Below are 23,608 nucleotides of genomic sequence, written 5' to 3' on the forward strand. Positions count from 1 at the left end.
CAGCTCGCCTGCACATACGTTGGAGGTGTCCCATTGTTCCACAGCCCTTGCAAACATACCCTTTGAAGCAGCATGAATGGAAACAATGATCACCCCCACAAATATAACACAAGTTATCTTTACACAGGCGTTCATGCTCTTAGCTGGTAGTGCCGTACAATTTTACCAATGTACCTGCCATGTTTTAATTAACAAGAAGTTCTTGTATTCAAAGTAATTGAAATTCACAAACATTCTACTACAAAATTGCTACTGTTTAATCTTAAAATACACCACCCTTCTTTTTAAATCAATCTGGTGCTCATCGGTAGGTAAAAAATTTTTTTTTAAAGTATTGTCAAGCCAGTTTGCTTCCACCATCCATCTACCAAAAGAAGAAAGACTTGCACAGATGTTGAGTGTATTGATCAAGATGCTGCCAATGCTTATCCATTCTCTACACATGTGCAAACCTTCTATAACCAGAATACAAAGTATAAAGGGCCCAAATTTCCCCAGCGCCTAGAGCGGCGTAGTTAGCCGTGGCACACTGACTTTGTGGGGCAAAAAACGCGGCAAAAATTTACCTCTTAATTTGGCCGCTCTTTCATCGTTCTGGTCCCGTGGCGTGGCGCTGCAGAGCCTGCGGGGGCGGAGCTTCGGCCGCGCTTGCTCAGCGCAGCCGGCAGGGCTTGGGCCCAGCATCTCGAGTGCCAGCAGGGGGACGCATGTCCGTTTTAGCGTGCACGCATGCGCAATGCGCGTTTCAGCGGCATGTGCACTGGAGCAGGAAGCTTGGCAATCGGCTAATTAAAGGGAGAGCGTCCTCAGTGCCTCAGCAGCATTGGCAATGGACCATATATAAAGGTAAGGTGTGAATAGTGATTTTTGGGTGGCTGAGGAAGTGGAAAGGAGTGCTGCATAGGTGGAAGAAAGATGAGAACTGTGATTTTTCTAGATTACCTGAGTGTAAGTCCAATACACCAATGACACAAGAGCGTGCAACAAGAACAAAGAATTTCCTCCATGAGGAAGTGGAGAAACTAGTCACTGTCATTGAGGACAAATGGCTGGAGCTGGATATCAGTAAGAGTGGTCCCACAAAAGTTCCACCCAAAGAAATGAGAAGATGATGGAAACCTAGTTGCAGAAGAATACTCCGCGGGGTGAATACCGCAAGATCTGTAAGCCAGTGCAAAAAGAAATGGCAGGACGTTGGTCAAGTAGTGAGTGTAAGTAATATCTTCATCTTTAAATGGAATTGCAATTGGAAATGTGACCATTTTGTATATGTCCCACCCAACAGGAATCTGCACCAACTATCACCCCTGGAACAGAGGGTGACTGCCTTGCTGAGTCGCACCTGCAGAAAAAGAATCAGCTCTGCACAAGCTGGACCCACACGCGAGGATGAGGGTAAGTCATTAAAATGCATCGTCGCCCTTCAAATCAACGTGCTGACTGACCTGCTATGTGTGAGACTACTCACACCACCCATCCTGCCCCCTCCTGTGCTGCTAACCATTTGACTATTCTGTTGTATTTTGCAGAAGACGACGACAATCCTGTACATCCTGAAGATCCACCAGAAGATCCAGATGCGTGCGCTCCAGACCAAGGGGGGTGGGGAGAGGAGGGGTCCATGAAAATGTGTTCACGGGAGAATGCTGATCGTGATATGGATCAGTCCATAGTACAGGGCATCACACTGCCAGAAACCTCTACGAGCTCCATGGTTTCACACCTTCCGAGGTTGCGGGTCCCAGTGGCGGTGGTGAAATATATGTTGGAACACCCAGTGCCCCACCGTCCCAGCCTGCGCCTCGCAGTGGAGGGGTGCCACTAGGCAGACCCACGGCAAGGGGAAGGAGAAGCCGACCAGTCTCTCCTGAGATGCAGCCTTCATCAGATGTTAATCAGGCTATGTCATTGGGTGAGGAGACAAGATCACTCATGGCGACCATCAGTGGGGTGCATGATGAGGTAGCGGCACTGTCGGGAGAAATATCAGCACTGAGATGGTAACTGAGAGCGGGCATTGCAGAGGGTATGCAAACGATGGCAGATGTCATGAAGGAACTAGCTGCTGCAATAAGGGCACAAAGGCTGGATACTCAAATGCCACTCCCACTTCAGTCCACGCACCAGCCATCGGTGAGACCCAAGCTGGGCCCCCAACCCTCCCCCCACCACCATCACCAACTCTATGAGGAAATGCACTTTCCCAGAGATGTGGGCGAGGGATGGATGCAGCCTTTCTTTGCTGTTGTTGAAGTGCATTGTAAAATATCCAATAAAAGATATTTTGCATTCAAACTGAATCAGGGACACAATGCGAGCTGAGGCTGAAAAGTGAAGCATACAGCCGGCTCCCAACATAGTAAAAGAATTGAAAAACACATAGCAGCAACTTACCTCCAATCCCGCCTGGCGGTCGGTCGGTTCTCTCTCTCTCTCTCTCTCTCTCTCTCTCTTGTCCGGGCATTTGCTGCGTCGCTTTCCTTAACTCTAGGGAAGGTTTTTCTGGAGAAGCCACATACGCTGGCCTAATCAGAACTGGAGTAATTCTCAGCTGGCCAAACTTCCCTAAATGGCCAGAAGTGGTCTAGGTGGCTGGTTACGCCCCCTTTGACTGAAAAAAAAAACGACTTAAAAAATCGTAACTAACTGAGTTACACTGGTGCAAATCGATTGGGGAAACTGTGGTTTTTCAACTTAGGCCAAAAAGAGCAGCCTGCTCAAAAAAAACGGCGCAAATCACTGGGGAAAATTGAGCCGATAGGGAGGGACGAGGCCATGAAGGGATTTGAAAACAAGGATAAGAATTTTAAAATCAAGGCGTTGCATAACTGGGAGCCAGTGTAGGTCAGTGAGCACAGGGTAGATGGGTGAGTGGGACTTGGTATGAGTTTTTGATTACATCAAGGTTTTGAAGGGTAGAACAAGGGAGGCCGGCCATGAATGTGTTGTACTAGTCAAGTCTAGAGGTAATAAAGACATGGATAAGGGTTACATTACTGCTTCCATCCTGTCCATCTCGGAAAATAAGAAACTGCCCTCCACGAAACCTCATCAGCCAGCATAAGCTGCTCCAATCGTCTGGAAGATACTTGTGTGAACCTGTGACTGGTTATATATTGCACTGAACAATGCAAATAAAAAGATCACAACACTTTGTAACCATCAAGCTATTTGTTTCTGCAATCCAATATGGCCACTTATGAGAAATCAGTAATTGCTTATTCAAAGATAGTGCAGGATATGAATGTCCAGATAAAACATGTCTGCAATATGGTACCATGCCATTCAGATGACTGAACGGGAAAGAAATTGGTGAATGTTGATCAAAGCTATATACCCATTATAATATACTAAAATCAGAATTTACCAGTAAATGAAAGCAAGTCAATAAATCTGCAGTAATGTCACAATTATTAATCCGCTTGTGATAATGTGATTAGTCCTCAAGGATACAGCAGAAGTAATTTTAGCAGAGAGCCTTAGCGCACATTGGTTGGAAAATCATGACCATTCATTTTAATCGTGAGAAAACTATGGGCAGTGCACTCCTAGAATTCTGATTTGCCCCATCAGCAAGCAAGGTTAAAAAAATTATCCCTGCAGTATGCAGATAATAGATGTCTGTGGCTGCTGGCACAAATCTGACCGGAAAAAAACCCAACTCCCTTCCCCTATACAATCAAAACAGCATATTATAGATAAACACATTAGTAACAGATATCAAGGTTGTCATTTTGAAGAGCAGACAACATTTACTCAGAATCTGTGCCATCATCTGATTCTCTTGATTGGACTATGTCACATTGTCTCTCCTATATATCCATTATTCTACAAATACATTTGATTAATCCACATAATTTAACACTTCCAACACATAATTTTCAATATTGTTCTAAAGTGCTTAAATAAACTGTACAAAAGCAGATTATCCTTCAAATAAAATAGCACAATAGGGCCAAAACTCTGGGGTCACTCCTCCACTGACAGAAGCGTGCCAGGGCAGGACTTCCAGCCACCTGCAGTCAATGATGTCAAACAATCCTAAATTATGGGTATAAAGTCATTAGCATGTCCGGCATGGGCACAAAAGCAGCATCCGCCCTTAGCTGTTGGATGGAATGGGGAGCAGCACACAGTTTGCTCCAGCAGAAGCACCTGGAGGCACATCCCAGGCTGAAGAAATGGCTCTGAGGGATCATTAACTCCAATAGAAGCCATAACTCTTGTACAGGATCAATGATCTTACTTCTTGCAAGGTCTGAAGCCTTAGTAGGACTCACACCATCACTCGTTTGGCATGAGTTTTGCCAAGACCTTTTGATAGCAGAGTTCCCGGAATAGCCCGGTACTTCCTTAGTGCAGGGGCTATGGATGGAAAATAGCCCCTTCACTATGAAGTGGTTAGGACTTAAAAATACAGGTGCAGTCTAGTAAAAATACAGTTTCCAGTCCCTTGAGCAGAAATCTTTCCCTGCATGTCTTGACTCAGACTGGAATTTTTAGACCTAATAATGTCAACCTTGTAATCGATCAAAAATTAAAATACTGCTAATCATAAAGTAAACCTGCAACTTACAAAGTATTACAAATTATTTACAGCACAGAAACAGGCCATTCAGCCCAAGCCATTGTTTATGCTCCACACGAGCCTCCTCCGCCTCTCTTCATGTAACCCCATCTATTTCTTTCTCCCTCATGTGTTTATCCAGCTTCCTCTTAAATGTATCTATGCTGGTCGCTTCAACTACATCGCGTGGTAGCAAGTTCCACATTCTAACCACTCACTGGGTCAAGAGGTTTCTCCTGAATTCCCCATTGGATTTATTAGCAACTATCTTGTATTTATCACCTCTAGTTCTGGTGACCCCTCCGTCTACACTGTCAATCCAAAGGACCTCTATCAGGTCACCTCTCAGTTTTTTTTCTAGAGAAAAGAGCCCCAGCCTGTTTAACCTTTCCTGGTAGATATAACCTCTCAGTTTTAGTATCATTCCCCTAAATCTTTTTTGCACCTTCTCCAGTGCCTCTATCGTCTTTTTATAATGTAGAAACCAGAACTGCTCAAACTACTCCAAGTGTGGTCTAACCAAGGTTCTCTACTAGTTCAACATAACTTATCTGCTTTCCAATTCTAGCCCTCTAGAAATGAACCCGAGTGCTTTGTTTGCTTTTTTTGTGGCCTTATTAACCTGCATCACTACTTTAAGTGATTTGTGTATCTGTAAACCCCCCTCCCCCCCACCCCCCAGATCCCTTTGTTCCTCTACCTCATTTGGACACTTATTTTCCAAGGAATATGTGGCTTCCTTCTTCTTCTTCCCAAAATGTCCTACCTCGCACCTATCTATGTTGAAGTTCATTTGTCAATTACACGCCCATTCTGTAAGTTTATGAATATCTTCCTGTATTTTGTCGCAGTCTTCCTCTATATAACTACACTCCCCAATTTGGTATCATCCACAAATTTTAAAAGTGTACTTCTGATTCCGGAGCCCAATTCATTTTTGTAAGTGGTAAACAACAGTGGTCCTAGCACTGATCCTTGTGGAACACCACTTCCCACCTTTTGCCAATCTAAGTAACTACCTTTAACCCATACTCTCCTTTTTCTGTTTTGTAGCCAGCTTCCTATCCATTATGTTACTTGTCCCCAACTGCACATATTCTGACCGTAGTCATGCGTCTACCTTATCAAAGGCTTTTTGGAAATCCAAATATCTTACATCCACTGCATTGCCTTTACCTACCCTTTCTGTTACTTATATTTTGCTATTAGCTAAATTTTCTGTTTGAAGCCAAACAATAAACCTTTAAGTATTTTATTCTATTTTATTTTATTTGGAGGTTACATCAGGGATAAAGACTTTGTTTTAAACACAAAATTCTTCACAGTTCATATCAAGAAGAAATATAATCCACAGCAGCGTTTTAAAAAAAAAAATTGCATTCTACAGTAACCAAACATGTAATACTGTAGTTTTATTTGTTCTTGGGATGTGGACAATACAAGCAATATATTTCTTGCCCATCTCAAGTTGCCTTGAAGGCATGAAGGGTCAATGATGCTGTGCGAAAGTGGAGTCACATGTAGGGCAGAGCAGGTAAGTATAGCAGGTTCCTTCCTTGAAGGATATCAGTGAAGCATGTGGGTTCTTGTGACACTCCAGCAGCTTTCAAGGTAATGTATTTCTGGTGTCAGCCCACAAATGACCAGTTTATATTGAAGTTAATTTCCCAACTTGTCATGGGATTTAAACTCAAGACCTCTAGGTTGCTCATCTAGTACCATAACCACTCGGCTTATTGTTTCACAACTGCTCACATGTTGGAAGTTGGAGTTCCATGAAAACAGAAATTTAAAAATGGACATTCGCCAGCAACCTACCTCAATGATTCAGGCCAAATGGGTGATGTTGCCGTGTTGACTCGTTCATCCTTTTGGAATACTGGCACAGGGGAGGTAGCCACATCTTTTTTAGAAAGTGGAGATGTCCCTATGTAAAAAGCCATGAAGTTAATTGAGCACAGCATATATTAAATTTAATTAACCAGTGCCTTTTAATGAAGTCCTGAAGTACTTACTGCTATTCTTCCTATCTAGCCATTTATGTGTGGAGTTTAATCTTAATTATTTCAAAATATCTGTACACTAAAGTATTGATTACAATTACCCTCAGTATTCCTTGGTGAGTGGCATTAAAGAAAGTGTATGAGCTTAGGGTGAAGTGATGTCTGAAAGTTATGCTTCCAGTGCAATTAGGAAAACTCTGCCAAATGCATTAGACTCAGCACTAGGCCAGTATTGCTTTACTACAATAATGAACAGAATAAAGATGGATTCTAAGATCATCTATCCTAGTCCTTTCCTTGAAGCTGACCTAGTAGACCAACTAAGAGATCTCCAAAAAGTTTTTCTTTGTAGTACCCACACTTTACACAAGCCTGCTCAGTTTGTCTTCAGGATCCATACCAACCTGAACAAAAGGTGATCAATTCAGACAATGGGTCAAAACAAATGGCTCACTATCAATTTTTTTAGCTAGCTTCATCTTGTGGGAGTAGCCAAGGAATGAGGCATCAGAAGACTTAATCGTAAAGGAACAACCAACCATTTTAGACGAGCTGAACACTAATTCAAAACGCCTCTTTTTATTTGACTTTCCTGGAAATAGGCAAAAGTTGAAAGAAATATTGGCCAAATCTGGGGTCCAAAAAGGTACCTAAATCATTGGTGATAACTGATTTTCAATCAAACAGCTGGTATAAATCACATATTTTAGGATAAAGCATGCTTAAAATGTAATACCGTAATGAAAATAATAGTCAACCCAATACATCAGACACAAGTGAAAGACTAACTAGTGGAAGCAGTTCAAACATAATTTATGGTGACAATGAAAAATAAATTATTGAAGATATATAGGGTAGAAAACTATGGTTACAAAGCTCTCCCCTGAAATGTTGTGAGGATATAGGCAATCCGGAGCAATTTCCCCTACTGACCAACACAGGTATGTAATATTGGATCATCCTGCTAATTATAACAACTTACATTTAATTTAGGCATAATCAATAAGAATGAATGCTGAGCCAAACAAGATGATATTAGGAGGGATGACCAAAAGCTTGGTCGAACGTACGTTTCAAGGAGGGTCTTAAAGGAAGAAACGCAGGCGGAGAGGTGGAGATATTTAGGAAAGGAATTCCAGATCATGAGGCATAAATGACAGATGACACAAAAGGCCAGAGTAATAGGAATAGAAAGTTCTGTATCGGAGTACGTGGTAGAGCTGATGAGTGAGAACTTGGTGATGGGTGATGGGTGATGGCAGAGCATTCTGAAGGGGGAGGGTGAACAGCCAGAAGTAGTGGTCCATATTGGTACCGACGATGTTGGTAGAAAGAGGGATGAGGTCCTGCAGCAGATTTTAGGGAGCTCGGAAAGAAATTAAAAAGCAGGACCTCAAAGGTAGCAATCTTCAAATTTCTCACGGTGCCACATGGAAGTAAGTATGGAAATAGGAGGATAGAGCAGATAAATGCGTGGCTGGACAGATGGTGCAGGAGGGAGGGCTTCAGATTCCGGGGCATTGGAAACAGTTCTGGGGGATGTGGGACCTGTACAGGCCGGATGGGTTGCATCTCAACAGGGCCGGAACCAATATACTCGCGGGGAGGTTTGCGAGTGCTGTTGGGGAGGGTTTAAACTAATTTGGCAGGGGTATGGGCAGCAGGATGTAGCATTAGAAAGGGGAAATGAAGTGCTCAAGGGATTGAGAGAGGCTGAGAATATGAAAGTAAGGAATAGTAAGGTATTAGGTGGGGTCCAACGAAGAGAGAATACAAGGTTTACAATGTATGAACACACAAAGCGTAGTAAACAAAGTAAGTGAGCTACAGGCACAAATAGCGACATGGGAATATGATGTGACAATAACTGAGACCTGGCTCAAAGGGCAGGATTGAGTATTAAATATTCTGGTTATAAGGTGTTCAGGAAAGATATGGAAGGAAAGATAGGAGGTGGTGTGGCATTATTGGTTAAGGAGAATGTTAGTGCTGGAGAGGGAAGATGTCCTGGAGGGTCAAGGACAGAATTTATATGGCTAGAGTTAAGAAATAACAGAGGTGTATTCTATAGACCACCAAATCGTGGGAAAGATATGGAGCAGCAAATTTGCAGAGAAATTACAGAGAGGTGCAAGAACGAGAGGGTAGTAATAATGGGGGATATCAACTTATCTTAATATAGACTGGGATCGTAATAATGTAAAGGGCAGAGAGGGGAAGAATTTCTGAAGAGTGTTGAGGAGAACTTTCTTAATCAGTATGTTTGCGGCCCGACGAGGGAGGAGGCATTGCTGGATCGGATTCTGGGGAATGAGGTGGGCAAAGTGGATCAAGTGTCAGTAGGTGAATATTTAGGGAACAGTGATCATAGTATCATAAGGTTTAGATTAGCTATGGAAAAGGACACAGAGCAATCTAGAGTCAAAATGTTTAACTGGGGGAAGGCCAATTTCAGTGGGATGAGAACGGATCTGTCCCAGGTAAACTGGAATCAAAGATTGGCAGGCAATACTGTAGTGGAACAATGGGCTGCCTTTAAAGAGGAAATGGTTCGGGTACAGTTGAGGTACATTCCCACGAAGGGGAACGGTAGGGCAACTTAAGCCAGACCTCCCTGGATGATGAAACAGATAGAGAATATGAAGCAGAAAAAGAGCACATATGACAGATGTCAGGTTGCAAATACATCCGAGAATCAGGCTATATATAGAAAGGTCAGAGGAGCAGTGAAAAAGCAAGTAAGAGTGACAAAGAGACGGTATGAGAATAGAATGGCAGCCAATATAAAAGGTAATCCAAAAGTCTTCTATGGGCATATACAGAGTAAAAGGGTAGTAAGAGGAGGGGTGGGGTCGATTAGGGACCAAAAAGGAGACCTATGCATGGAGGCAGAGGGTATGGCTGAGGTATTAAATTAGTACTTTGTATGTGTCTTCATCAAGAAAGAGGATGCTGCCATAAACATAGTGAAGGAGGAGGTAGTGGAGATTCTTGATAGGATAAAAATTGATAAAGAGATATTAGAAAGGCTGGCTGTAATTAAAGTAGATAAATCACCTAGAGCAGATGGGATGCATCTAAGGATGCTGAGGGAATTGAGAGCGGAAATCGCAGAGGTACTGGCCATAATATTACAATCCTACATAGATACGAGGGTGGTGTCAGAGGACTGGAGAATTGCAAATGTTACACTATTGTTCAAAAAGGGTGTAAAGATAAACCCAGCAACTACAGACCGGTTCAGTTTAACCTCGGTAGTGGAGAAGCTTTTAGAAACAATAATTAGGGACAAAATTAACAGTCATTTGGATAGGGGCGGATTAATTAAGGAAAGCCAGCACATATTTGTTAAAGGCAATCGTGTTTAACCAAATTGATTGAGTTTTTTGATGAGATAACAAAGAGAGATGATGAGGGTAATGCGGTTGACGTGGTGTACATGGATTTCCAAAAGGCATTCGACAAAGTGCCACATAAAAGGCTTGCCAGCAAAACTGAAGTCCATGGAATAAAAGGCACAGTGGCAGCCTGGATACTAAATCGGCTAAGTGACAGGAAACAGACAGTAGTGGTGAACGATTGTTTTTCGGACTAGAGGAAAGTATACAGTGATGTTCCCCAGGGGTCGGTTCTAGGACCACTGCTTTTCTTAATATGTATTAATGACTTGGACATGGGTGTACAGGGCACAATTTCAAATTTTGCAGATGACACAAAACTTGGAAGTACAGTGAACAGACAGTAGGAGAGTGATAGACTTTAGGAAGACATAGACAGGCTGGTGAAATGGGCAGACAAGTAGCAGATGAAATTTAACACGCAAAAATGTAAAGTGATGCGCTTTGGTAGAAAGAATGAAGAAAGGACATATAAACTAAATGGTATAATCCTAAAGGGGGTGCAAGAACAGAGATACCGGAGGGTATGTGTGCATAAATCATTGAAGTTGGCAGGACAGGTTGAGAAAGCAGTTTAAAAAGGCTTACGGGATCCTGGGTTTCATAAATAGAGTACATAGTGTGGAAATTATGTATAAAACACTGGTTCTGCCCCAACTTGGAGTACTGTGTCCAATTCTGGGCACCACGCTTTAGGAAGGATGTGAAGGCCTTACTTAGAGAAGGTGCTGAAACGATTTCTGAGAATGATTCCAGGAATGAGGGACTTCAGTTACGTTGATAGACTGCAGAAGCTGGGGTTGTTCTCCTCGGAGCAGAAAAGATTGAGAGATTTGATAATGTGTTCAAAATCATGAGGGGTCTGGGCAGAATAGATAGAGAGGAACTGTTCCCATTGGTGGAAGGGCCAAGAACCAGAGGACACAGATTTAAGGTGATTGGCAAAAGAACCAAAGGCAACGTAAGAAAAATCTTGTTTACGCAGCGAGTGGTTAGGATCTGGAATGCACTGCTGGAAAGGGTGGTGGAGGCAGACTCAATGTTATCTTTTAAAAGAGAATTGGATAAGTATCTGAAGGAAAACAAATTGCAAGGCTATGGGGATAGAACAGGGAAGTGGGACTAGCCGAGAGTCAGCACGGGCTCGACAGGCCGAATGGCCTTCTTCCGTGCTGTAGCCAATTTATGATTCTAACTGATGCAGAATAGGATACAACAACAGAGTTTTGGATAAACTGAAGTTTCAGAGGATGAAAGATGGGAAGTTAGCTTGGAGAACATTCGAATAGCCGAGTCTGGAGATGACCAGGCATGGATGAAGATTTCAGCGGTAGATGGACTGATGTAGGAATGGAGACAGGTAATGCGGCAGAGCTGAAAGTAGGCTATCTTTGTAATAGAGAGGATATGAGTTTGGAAGTGCAGCTTGGGGTAGAATAGGATGCCGAAACAAAGTACAGTCTGGTTCAGCCTGAGATATTGGCAAGGTTAGAGAGTTTGTGAAGGGTGCTGAATATGAAAGATTTGGTCTTTCCAATGTTTAGCTGAAGGAAATTGCAGCTCACCCAATACTGTATGTTGGAAGTCTTTCCAATGTTTAGCTGAAGGAAATTGCAGCTCACCCAATACTGTATGTTGGGAAAGCAGACCGAAAGTACAAAGAAAGGAGGTGGAAAGATAGAGCTGTATGTCATTAGCATATATGTGGAAGCTAACCATATGTTTTGGATGATGTTGTCAAGGGGCAACATGGAGATGAGGAATAGAAGGGGCCAAAGGCCCTTGAAGTGCTCCAGAGGTAATGGTACAGGGTCAGGAAAAGAAGCCAGTGTGAGATGCTCTGGTTTAAAATAGATAGATTAGAATGAAACCAAGACCGGACAGTCCTACCAAGCTGGACAACGAAGGAGAGGCACTGAAGAAGGATGTTATGGTTGACTGAGTCAAAGGCTGCAAAGAGGTCAAAAGGTACTGTGGGAGGGGAGGAAACCTGATTGGAGAGATTTAAATCGGGAGTTTAGGGAGATATGGGCAGAGGCTTGGAGATAGAAACATAGAAAATAGGTGCAGGAGCAGGCCATTCAGCCCTTCTAGCCTGCACCGCCATTCAATGAGTTCATGGCTGAACATGAAACTTCAGTACCCCATTCCTGCTTTCTCGCCATAACCCTTGATCCCCCGAGTAGTAAGGACTTCATCTAACTCCCTTTTGAATATATTTAGTGAATTGGCCTCAACTACTTTCTGTGGTAGAGAATTCCACAGGTTCACCACTCTCTGGGTGAAGAAGTTTCTCCTCATCTTGGTCCTAAATGGCTTACCCCTTATCCTCAGACTGTGACCCCTGGTTCTGGACTTCCCCAACATTGGGAACATTCTTCCTGCATCTAACCTGTCTAAACCCGTCAGAATTTTAAACGTTTCCATGAAGACCCCTCTCATTCTTCTGAACTCCAGTGAATACAAGCCCAGTTGATCCAGTCTTTCTTGATAGGTCAGTCCCACCATCCCGGGAATCAGTCTGGTGAATCTTCGCTGCACTCCCTCAATAGCAAGAATGTCCTTCCTCAAGTTAGGAGACCAAAACTGTACACAATACTCCAGGTGTGGCCTCACCAAGGCCCTGTACAACTGTAGCAACACCTCCCTGCCCCTGTACTCAAATCCCCTCGCTATGAAGGCCAACATGCCATTTGCTTTCTTAACCGCCTGCTGTACCTGCATGTCAACCTTCAATGACTGATGTACCATGACACCCAGGTCTCGTTGCACCTTCCCTTTTCCTAATCTGTCACCATTCAGATAATAGTCTGTCTCTCTGCTGTTACCACCAAAGTGGATAACCTCACATTCATCCACATTATACTTCATCTGCCATGCATTTGCCCACTCACCTAACCTATCCAAGTCACTCTGCAGCCTCATAGCATCCTCCTTGCAGCTCACACTGCCACCCAACTTAGTGTCATCCGCAAATTTGGAGATACTACATTTAATCCCCTCGTCTAAATCATTAATGTACAATGTAAACAGCTGGGGGCCCAGCACAGAACCTTGCGGCACCCCACTAGTCATTGCCTGCCATTCTGAAAAGTACCCATTTACTCCTACTCTTTGCTTCCTGTCTGACAACCAGTTCTCAATCCACGTCAGCACACTACCCCCAATCCCATGTGCTTTAACTTTGCACATTAATCTCTTGTGTGGGACCTTGTCGAAAGCCTTCTGAAAGTCCAAATATACCACATCAACTGGTTCTCCTTTGTCCACTTTACTGGAAACATCCTCAAAAAATTCCAGAAGATTTGTCAAGCATGATTTCCCTTTCACAAATCAATGCTGACTTGGACCTATCATGTCACCATTTTCCAAATGCGCTGCTATGACATCCTTAATAATTGATTCCATCATTTTACCCACGACTGAGGTCAGGCTGACCGGTCTATAATTCCCTGTTTTCTCTCTCCCTCCTTTTTTAAAAAGTGGGGTTACATTGGCTACCCTCCACTCCATAGGAACTGATCCAGAGTCAATGGAATGTTGGAAAATGACTGTCAATGCATCCGCTATTTCCAAGGCCACCTCCTTAAGTACTCTGGGATGCAGTCCATCAGGTCCTGGGGATTTATCGGCCTTCAATCCCATCAATTTCCCCAACACAATTTCCCGACTAATAAAGATTTCCCTCAGTTCCCCCTCCTTACTAGACCCTCTGACCCCTTTTATATCCGGAAGGTTGTTTGTATCCTCCTTAGTGAATACCGAACCAAAGTACTTGTTCAATTGGTCTGCCATTTCTTTGTTCCCCGTTATGACTTCCCCTGATTCTGACTGCAGGGGACCTACGTTTGTCTTTACTAACCTTTTTCTCTTTACATACCTATAGAAACTTTTGCAATCCGCCTTAATGTTCCCTGCAAGCTTCTTCTCGTACTCCATTTTCCCTGCCCTAATCAAACCCTTTGTCCTCCTCTGCTGAGTTCTAAATTTCTCCCAATCCCCGGGTTTGCTGCTATTTCTGGCCAATTTGTATGCCACTTCCTTGGCTTTAATACTATCCCTGATTTCCCTTGATAGCCACGGTTGAGCCACCTTCCCTTTTTTATTTTTACGCCAGACAGGAATGTACAATTGTTGTAATTCATCAAGCGGTCTCTAAATGTCTGCCATTGCCCATCCACAGTCAACCCCCTCAGTATCATTCGCCAATCTATCCTAGCCAATTCACGCCTCATACCTTCAAAGTTAGCCTTCTTTAAGTTCTGGACCATGGTCTCTGAATTAACTGTTTCATTCTCCATCCTAATGCAGAATTCCACCATATTATGGTCACTCTTCCCCAAGGGGCCTCGCACAATGAGATTGCTAATTAATCCTCTCTCATTACACAACACCCAGTCTAAGATGGCCTCCCCTCTAGTTGGTTCCTCGACATATTGGTCTAGAAAACCATCCCTTATGCACTCCAGGAAATCCTCCTCCACCGTATTGCTTCCAGTTTGGCTAGCCCAATCTATGTGCATATTAAAGTCACCCATTATAACTGCTACACCTTTATTGCATGCACCCCTAATTTCCTGTTTGATGCCCTCCCCAACATCCCTACTACTGTTTGGAGGTCTGTACACAACTCCTACTAACGTTTTTTGCCCTTTGGTGTTCTGCAGCTCTACCCATATAGATTCCACATCATCCAAGCTAATGTCTTTCCTAACTATTGCATTCATCTCCTCTTTAACCAGCAATGCTACCCCACCTCCTTTTCCTTTTATTCTATCCTTCCTGAATGTTGAATACCCCTGGATGTTGAGTTCCCAGCCCTGATCATCCTGGAGCCACGGCTCCGTAATCCCAATCACATCATATTTGTTAACATCTATTTGCACAGTTAATTCATCCACCTTATTGCGGATACTCCTTGCATTAAGACACAAAGCCTTCAGGCTTGTTTTTTTAACACCCTTTGTCCTTTTAGAATTTTGCTGTAAAGTGGCCCTTTTTGCTCTTTGCCTTGGGTTTCTCTGCCCTCCACTTTTCCTCATCTCCTTTCTGTCTTTTGTTTTTGCCTCCTTTTTGTTTCCCTCTGTCTCCCTGCATTGGTTCCCATCCCCCTGCCATATTAGTTTAAATCCTCCCCAACAGCACTAGCAAACACTCCCCCCCTAGGACATTGGTTCCGGTCCTGCCCAGGTGCAGACCGTCCGGTTTGTACTGGTCCCACCTCCCCCAGAACCGGTCCCAATGCCCCAGGAATTTGAATCCCTCCCTGCTGCACCACTGCTCAAGCCAACATGACAAGATGTTCAAGGGCTTTCCTTAAAAGAGTGACAGGAACAAGAAAGAAAATAAAGAATATGCCTTTATGTAGCACTTTTAACATCCTCTGGACATCCCAAACCATTTCACAGCCAATAAATTGTCTTTTGAGGTGTCGGCATTGTTGTTTTGTACACAAATACCAGAGCTAATTTATGCACAAACAGAAATTTGACCAATTAATCTATTTTTGGAAGTTTTGGTTGCGTAATAAATATTGGCTAGGACACTGGGGGAGCTCCCCCGCTCTTCTTTAAATGCTCAACGGGATATTTTACATCCACCTGAACAGTCAGACAGGGCTTCAATTTAAACTTTTCATCCAGAAAATGGCACCTCTGATAATGCAGCACTCCCTCAGCAATGTAGTCAAGTGTCAGCCTCAATTATGTGCTTAAATCCCAAGAGTGTTGAATCTACAAACTTCAAAATCAAGAGGCAAGAGTGCTATCACTGGGCCAAGCTGGCATTTCCAAGACTTGGAACTAAATATGAAGAGACTTGGGACTAGAAATTCAGTTTTTGGTGATATCGGGTTTTTTCCGTTATTTTACGGAAGAAATACTTTGACATTTTTTAAGGGGGTAAAATTGGCAAAAGAAAATGCGCCCGTCGGTTAAAAATCAGCGTTGTACGAGTATTCGCAGTGGAAACCGTGGTCTTTGCCAACTTTAGTCCGAGATCTATCACCGCCAAAAATACAGGCCCTGGGAGAAGAGAAAACACACACAAAAATTGCAAAAATAAAAAATCAGAAAACATTCACTAATGAATTGCTGAAAAAAAATTAATAAAACCTTCAACTTACCTTTTTTGTAGGTCTTCATACCTACCGCTGTTTCTGGGGTTTCAACGCAGGTTTTTTTTCATCCCGAGTCATCATCATCGGCAGTCCCTCAAACGAGGATGACTTGCTTCCACGCCAAAAAGGGATGAGTTCACAATGAATGGATGTTTCAATGAAGGACCCGATGTTCCAGTCCTGAACTCCAATGAAGGGGTGGAAGATGCCTATGCGTGGATTTTTTTTTAAGGTGTGTTGACCATTGCACATCAGCCACCACACGGGCTTGACAGAGCTAGGCCTTTATCCAGTGGCAAGGGTTAACCAGGACGACTGCAGACCTGCTCTGCTGCACGGACCTAGTGTGCATACATAATCGCAGTGTGGGGGCAGGTCCGTGCTCCCCCTGGGCCCTCGGCTCTTCTGGGTCCTGTAACCTCATTCGCCACGCCTCCGCCACGATCTCTCACCGCTCCTCTGCCACAAACATTCGCTGCACCTCCACTACGATCTCTCACCGCACATCCGCCGCGATCACTCGCCGAATCTCAGCCACGATCCCTCACCGCTCCTCCGTCCCGATCATCCGCCACATTTCTGCCTCGATCTCTCGCCGCTTCTCTGCCTCAATCATCGTGGTTTCCAGCAGCCATTCAGCAACCAATGAATGTAGGGCCCATCTTCAGCACCCCTCAGCCAGGTAAGTGATGGCTCCCCCTCTCTGTGCAAGTGGGCTGTGGGCTGCTGTTTCTGACACGATCCTTGCCCACAGCTGCTACTCGATGTGCAATAGTCATTGTTTTTGTGGAACTTGGATTGTGTGGCGCAGTGGACGGAGCTAGCCACAGGCTGCTTCTCAGTCATCAGTGGTTCATCTTTCCAGCGCGAGCCACTCCAAGTGTGCGACGGCTTTGAGGTGGGCGACTGGGTGACGTCATCAAAACTCAGATGGCCGTTTGGAGCGTGGGCTGGAACATCGGCAGGGCCCAGGTATAGCGGAGGAGTGGGAATGTCAGGGCAGATGAGCGGAGAGAGATCATCCTGAGTACAGGTTCCCCGAATGGCCAATTTTAAGCGGTGCATTTTTTGGGGGCATTGCACATGGTCGATGCACTTTTCAGCGATATTTCAAAACTGCCATTCGTTAACTTTGGCCACTTTTACCAGCAAAGAAAGTGAAATATCGCCGAAACAACGTGCTCGAGGCTGGCCAATTTGTTGCTACTGGAAAAATATTTATTTTTTGGGTGCGGGGAAGTATGATCAATGTCTTAATAAAGCTGAGACGCACAGGTGGCAGTCTATTTTTCACGGACTGTGTACACAGAACTAGGGAATACAATTCAAAATTAATGAGCCTGAAGGGAGATTTGAGGTGATAGAATTTTTTTCCCTAAAGGATAATGGATATGTGGAATAGCAACCTAGCCAAAGCAATTAATGTTATGTCTATTAAATTAATCTAAAAAGAGCTAAATAAGCATCTGATTACGGACAAGACTATAGGTTATAGGGATAAACAGAGATGTAAGACTGAGATGATCAAATATTCCATAGGATGCAAAGTATGCTACTGATACTGAACTGAGAGCATTATTTGTGAAGAGCAGCATGCTAAAGTTAATTAGTAGAATTATTGCATCCTTAGGTTTGGTAATCAGGGACTATTTTTGCAGAGGTTTTTTCTCAGGCGATTAAGTAGTTGAGGTAGAGTTCATGATAAGGTCTACGGAAGGAACAGATTTGATAGGCCAAAAGGATGTTTCTCACTGCATACTTTGTGCTATTCAATACTTCCAAATCTCAAAGCCAGAACAGTTTCTTTCCTTGAACCTGGAGCTGTGTCCACTAAATAAGGGGTAATTTTTTAACAGTTCACTTACTTTATGCAAGTTTAAATTGTTAGAAATTAAAAGACCAGTGAGCTAGGGAGTCACCCGTAAACATTGCAAGGTACAACCTATTTAGAAAAGATAGAGGGGGTAAAAGGAGGTGGAGTAGCTGTACTTATTAGAGATAACATAATGGCAGTAGAAAAACAGTGACACAGCTATCAGTAAGACAGAAGTAGAATCCATGTGGATAGAGAAAAAAGATAATAAAAGATCAATCACACTAATAGGGGTAGTCAACAGACCGCCTAATAGTGGAAGGGAGTTGGAGAAAGAAATATGCAAACAAAATTAGGGAAATGAATAAAAGACAGAGAATAATCATCATTGTTGATTTCAACTACCCCGAAATTAATTGACCAGGGATAAGGGAATGGAGTTCCTACAATGTGTACAGGACTCCTTTCTAACCCAATATCTAAGAAGTCCAACAAGGGAGCATTCGTTATTGGATCTAGTAATGGGGAATGAAACAGAGCAGATAAGAGAAGCAAAAGTAGGGGAATATCTCGGCAATAGTCATTACAATATGATACGGTTTAACATAATAATTGAGAAGGACATAAGTACTGCTATGCTCATAACAAAGGATGAAACTGAGTACTGTATGCAATGAGTAAGTTTGACATTAGCTCCTTTAATTAGACTCCAGAGTGCAGATACATCGTGGGAGGCCTGCTTATATAGTGCTCCCAAGGGATGCTGGGATCCCTTGGGACTCCAAAAGGTAGGCCCTCTGGTGGTGGTGTAATACATAACATCACTCCCTCATAAAGTCAATAGTACACTTATTTACAGGGTGAGATGATCTGGTGCTTTTCACTCCCTTGTCGATTGTCTCAGTACAAATGCAGGTGTGGGTGAGTTGGTTGGTTCTTCACAGGGCTGCTGAGCAGCTGGCCTTGTCAGGCTGCTGGGGATGGTGAGTTCGGCTTCGTGGTCAACCGAGATGTCGGTTGCCACTCGTGTGTGTGTGTTGGAGGGTCGAAGTTGGTGGTGTCCTCTTCGGATTGCTCGTAACTGTTAGTGAACCACAATTTGGTTTGGTCCAAATGCTTTCTGCACGTTAGTCCATTGGCCAATTTGACCTAAAACACCCTACTCCCTTCTTTGGCGATGACCATGCCAGCAAGCCATTTGGGACCATGTCCATAATTGAGTACAAACACAGGGTCATTGACCTCAATATTGCATGACAAGTTTGCGCGATCATGGTACATGCTTTGTTGATGCCGCCTGCCCTCGACGTGATCATGGAGATTAGGGTGGACAAGAGAGAGCCTTGTTTTGAGCGCCCTTTTCATGAGCAGCTCGGCTAGGGAAACCCCGGTGAGCGAGTGGGGTCTGGTGCGGTAGCTGAGAAAGACCTGGGACAGTCGGGTCTGCAGGGAGCCTTTTGACATGCATTTCAAGCTTTGCTTGATGGTTTGAATTGCCCGTTCTGCCTGGCCGTTGGATGCGGACTTGAACGGGGCAGATGTGAGGTGCTTGATCTCATTGCGGGTCATGAATTCCTTCAAGTCAGCGCTGGTGAAACAAGGCCCATTGTCGCTGACAAGGACATCAGGTAGGCCGTATATGGCAAACATGGCTCGTAGGCTTTCGATGGTGGCGGTGGATGTGCTTCCAGACATTATTATACATTCAATCCATTTTGAATAAGCATCCACAACAACCAAGAACATTTTACCTAGAAATGGGCCCGCAAAGTCAACGTGGATCCTAGACCACGGTTTGGAGGGCCACGACCACAAACTTAGCGGTGCCTCTCTGGGTGCATTGCTCAGTTGAGTGCAAGTATTGCACTGGTGAACGCATGACTCTAAATCTGAGTCGATGCCGGGCCACCACACATGGGATCTGGCTATGGCTTTCATCATTACAGTGCCTGGGTGGGTGCTGTGTAGGTCATGTATGAACGTTTCTCTGCCTTTCTTGGGCAAGACTACGCGATTATTCCACAAAAGACAGTCCGCCTGCAAGGACATTTCGTCTTTGCGCCTGTGGAACGGCTTAATTTCTTCCTGGATCTCCACTGGGACGCTGGATCAGCTCCCATGGAGGACACAGTTTTTTTTTACCAGGGACAGTAAAGGATCCCGACTGGTCCAGGTCCTGATCTGACGGGCCGTAACTTTTCATTTTCGAATGCATCCATCACCATAAGCAAGTCTGCAGGCTGTGCCATTTCCACCCCAGTGGTGGGCAATGGTAGCCGACTGAGAGCATCAACGCAGTTCTCTGTGCCCGGTCTGTGGCGGATTACATAGTTGTATGCCGACAGCGTGAGCGCCCATCTTTGGATGCGGGCAGAGACATTGGTGTTAATCCCTTTGCTCTCTGAGAATAGCTATATGAGCGGCTTATGGTCAGTTTCTAGCTCAAACTTGAGACCATACCAATACTGGTGCATTTTTTTTACCCCATAAACGCACCAGTATTACCTGGGCGCATAGGCGACCGGTTGCAAAATCCCTGATTTGTTAGCCTGTTGTAACAGACACCCGACCCCGTATGACGACGCATCGCAAGGTAGCACTAATCGTTTACATGGGTTATACAGAACAAGCAGTTTGTTTGAACATAACAGATTTCTAGCTTTCTCAAAAGCATTCTCTTGTGAGTTACCCCATACCCAGTCGTCTCCCTTGCGCAGTAGCACATGTAGGGGTTCTAGCAAGGTGCTTAACCCAGGTAGGAAATTACCGAAATAGTTGAGGAGTCCCAGGAACAACCGCAGCTCCATCACGTTCTGTGGTCTCGGCGTGTTCTTGATGGCTTCCGTCTTGGCATCAGTGGGTCTGATGTCGTCTGCTGCGATTCTTCTTCCCAAGAACTCGACCTCTGGCGCCAGGAAAACACACTTCAAGCGTTTCAACCTGAGTCCCATGTTATCTAGACAACTTAGAACCTCTTCCAGATTCTTCAAGTGTTCGATGGTGTCCTGACCGGTGATCAGTATGTCGTCCTGGAAAACCATGGTGCTTGGAATCGACTGTAGCAGGCTCTCCATGTTAGTTGGAAAATTGCCGCGGCCGAACAAATCCCGAATGGGTATCTGTTATAGATGAACAGAACTTTGTGCGTGTTGATGCAGGTGAGGCCTTAGGGACTGGACAGGTTAGCTGCAGGAAGAATATTCCCGATGTTGGGGAAATCCAGAACCAGAGGACACAGTCTAAGGATAAGGGGTAAGCCATTTAGGACTGAGATGAGGAGAAACTTCTTCACTCAGAGTTGTTAACCTGTGGAATTCTCTACCGCAGAGAGTTGTTGATGCCAGTTCATTGGATATATTCAAGAGGGAGTTAGATATGGGCCTTACTGCTAAAGGGATCAAGGGGTATGGAGAGAAAGCAGGAAAGGGGTACTGAGGTGAATGATCAGCCATGATCTTATTGAATGGTGGTGCAGGCTCAAAGGGACGAATGGCCTACTCCTGCACCTATTTTCTATGTTTCAAAGATTCCTCCAGCTCCTGCGTCATGTAGGCCGAGGTCAGGTCCAACTTGGTGAACGTCTTTTCCTCCAGCCAGGGTCACAAATAGGTTGTCTGCCTTGGGTAGCAGTTACTGGTCCTGTAGCAAAAAACGGGTTCATCGTTACTTTATAGTACCCACAAATTCTGACCGCGCCATCAACTTTGAGCACCGGGACAATCGAACTGGCCCACTCGTTGAATTCTACCGGCGCGATGATGCCTTCTCGCTGCAGCCTGTCCAGCTCAATTTCCACTTTCTCTCGCATCATATACGGTACCGCCCGTGCCTTGTGGCGGATGGGCAGTGTACGATGGGAATCTGCTCAGAACCTGGGCACGAGGTGTCGTCGACGGACGAAAGCGCTCGGATGTCATCCCAGTTCCAGCAGATTTTTCCCAGCCAGCTTCTGCCAAACAGTGTGGGGCCATCCCCTGGCACGATCCATGGTGGGAGTTCGTGCACTGCTCCATCATAGGAGACTTTTACTTCTGCGCTGCCAATTACAGGGATCAGCTCTTTGGTGTAAGTTCTCAGCTTGGTGTGAATGGGGCTGAGCTTGGGCTTGTGTGCCTTGTTGCACCACAGCCTGTCGAAGGCCTTTTTGCTCATTATAGACTGACTCGCACCAGTGCCCAGTTCCATGGATACTGGAATTCTGTTCAGTTTAACTTTTAACATAATCGGTGGACATTTCATGGTGAAGGTGTTCCTCCTCGGTTCGAGTCTCTAGTTCAGCCTGATCCACCATGGATCGATCTTCCTCTGTAACGTGGTGGTTTACGGGGTTTGCAGCTTGCCTGCACATTTGCCGGAGGTGTCCCATTGTTCTGCAGCCGTTGCACGCATAGTGCTTGAAGCGGCATTGATGGGCCCGATGATCACCTCCACAACGCCAACAAGGTGTTAACATAGAAACATAGAAAATAGGTGCAGGAGCCCTTCTAGCCTGCACCGCCATTCAATGAGTTCATGGCTGAACATGAAACTTCAGTACCCCATTCCTGCTTTCTCGCCATACCCCTTGATCCCCCGAGTAGTAAGGACTTCATCTAACTCCCTTTTGAATATATTTAGTGAATTGGCCTCAACTACTTTCTGTGGTAGAGAATTCCACAGGTTCACCACTCTCTGGGTGAAGAAGTTTCTCCTCATCTCGGTCCTAAATGGCTTACCCCTTATCCTTAGACTGTGTCCCCTGGTTCTGGACTTCCCCAACATTGGGAACATTCTTCCTGCATCCAACCTGTCCAAACCCGTCAGAATTTTAAACATTTCTATGAGGTCCCCTCTCATTCTTCTGAACTCCAGTGAATACAAGCCCAGTTGATCCAGTCTTTCTTGATAGATCAGTCCCGCCATCCCGGGAATCAGTCTGGTGAACCTTCGCTGCACTCCCTCAATAGCAAGAATGTCCTTCCTCAGGTTAGGAGACCAAAACTGTACACAATACTCCAGGTGTGGCCTCACCAAGGCCCTGTACAACTGTAGCAACACCTCCCTGCCCCTGTACTCAAATCCCCTCGCTATGAAGGCCAACATGCCATTTGCTTTCTTAACCGCCTGCTGTACCTGCATGTCAACCTTCAATGACTGATGTACCATGACACCCAGGTCTCGTTGCACCTTTCCTTTTCCTAATCTGTCACCATTCAGATAATAGTCTGTCTCTCTGTTTTTACCACCAAAGTGGATAACCTCACATTTATCCACATTATACTTCTTCTGCCATTCATTTGCCCACTCACCTAACCTATCCAAGTCACTCTGCAGCCTCATAGCATCCTCCTCGCAGCTCACACTGCCACCCAACTTAGTGTCATCCGCAAATTTGGAGATACTACATTTAATCCCCTCGTCTAAATCATTAATGTACAGTGTAAACAGCTGGGGCCCCAGCACAGAACCTTGCGGTACCCCACTAGTCACTGCCTGCCATTCTGAAAAGTACCCATTTACTCCTACTCTTTGCTTCCTGTCTGACAACCAGTTCTCAATCCACGTCAGCACACTACCCCCAATCCCATGTGCTTTAACTTTGCACATTAATCTCTTGTGTGGGACCTTGTCGAAAGCCTTCTGAAAGTCCAAATATACCACATCAACTGGTTCTCCTTTGTCCACTTTACTGGAAACATCCTCAAAAAATTCCAGAAGATTTGTCAAGCA

At 44.6% G+C, this 23,608-nt stretch overlaps 1 protein-coding gene across 3 annotated transcripts in view; it reads right to left on the minus strand.

Moving 5' to 3' along the window:
- kiaa1328 (KIAA1328 ortholog) overlaps window positions 1–23,608 on the minus strand; it is a 358,800-nt gene that overhangs the window by 68,053 nt on the left and 267,139 nt on the right. For 2 of the 3 annotated variants that reach the window (XM_070868047.1, XM_070868042.1), the window contains one exon: window positions 6,386–6,494. The exons of the other annotated variant lie outside the window; for it this stretch is intronic. In XM_070868047.1, the coding sequence (XP_070724148.1) occupies window positions 6,386–6,494 (109 nt within the window). The remainder of the gene's footprint in view (window positions 1–6,385; window positions 6,495–23,608) is intronic. 3 annotated transcript variants of the gene reach the window in all.

This window comes from Pristiophorus japonicus, chromosome 2 (genome assembly GCF_044704955.1).
Source record: "Pristiophorus japonicus isolate sPriJap1 chromosome 2, sPriJap1.hap1, whole genome shotgun sequence".
Lineage (NCBI taxonomy): Eukaryota > Metazoa > Chordata > Chondrichthyes > Pristiophoridae > Pristiophorus > Pristiophorus japonicus.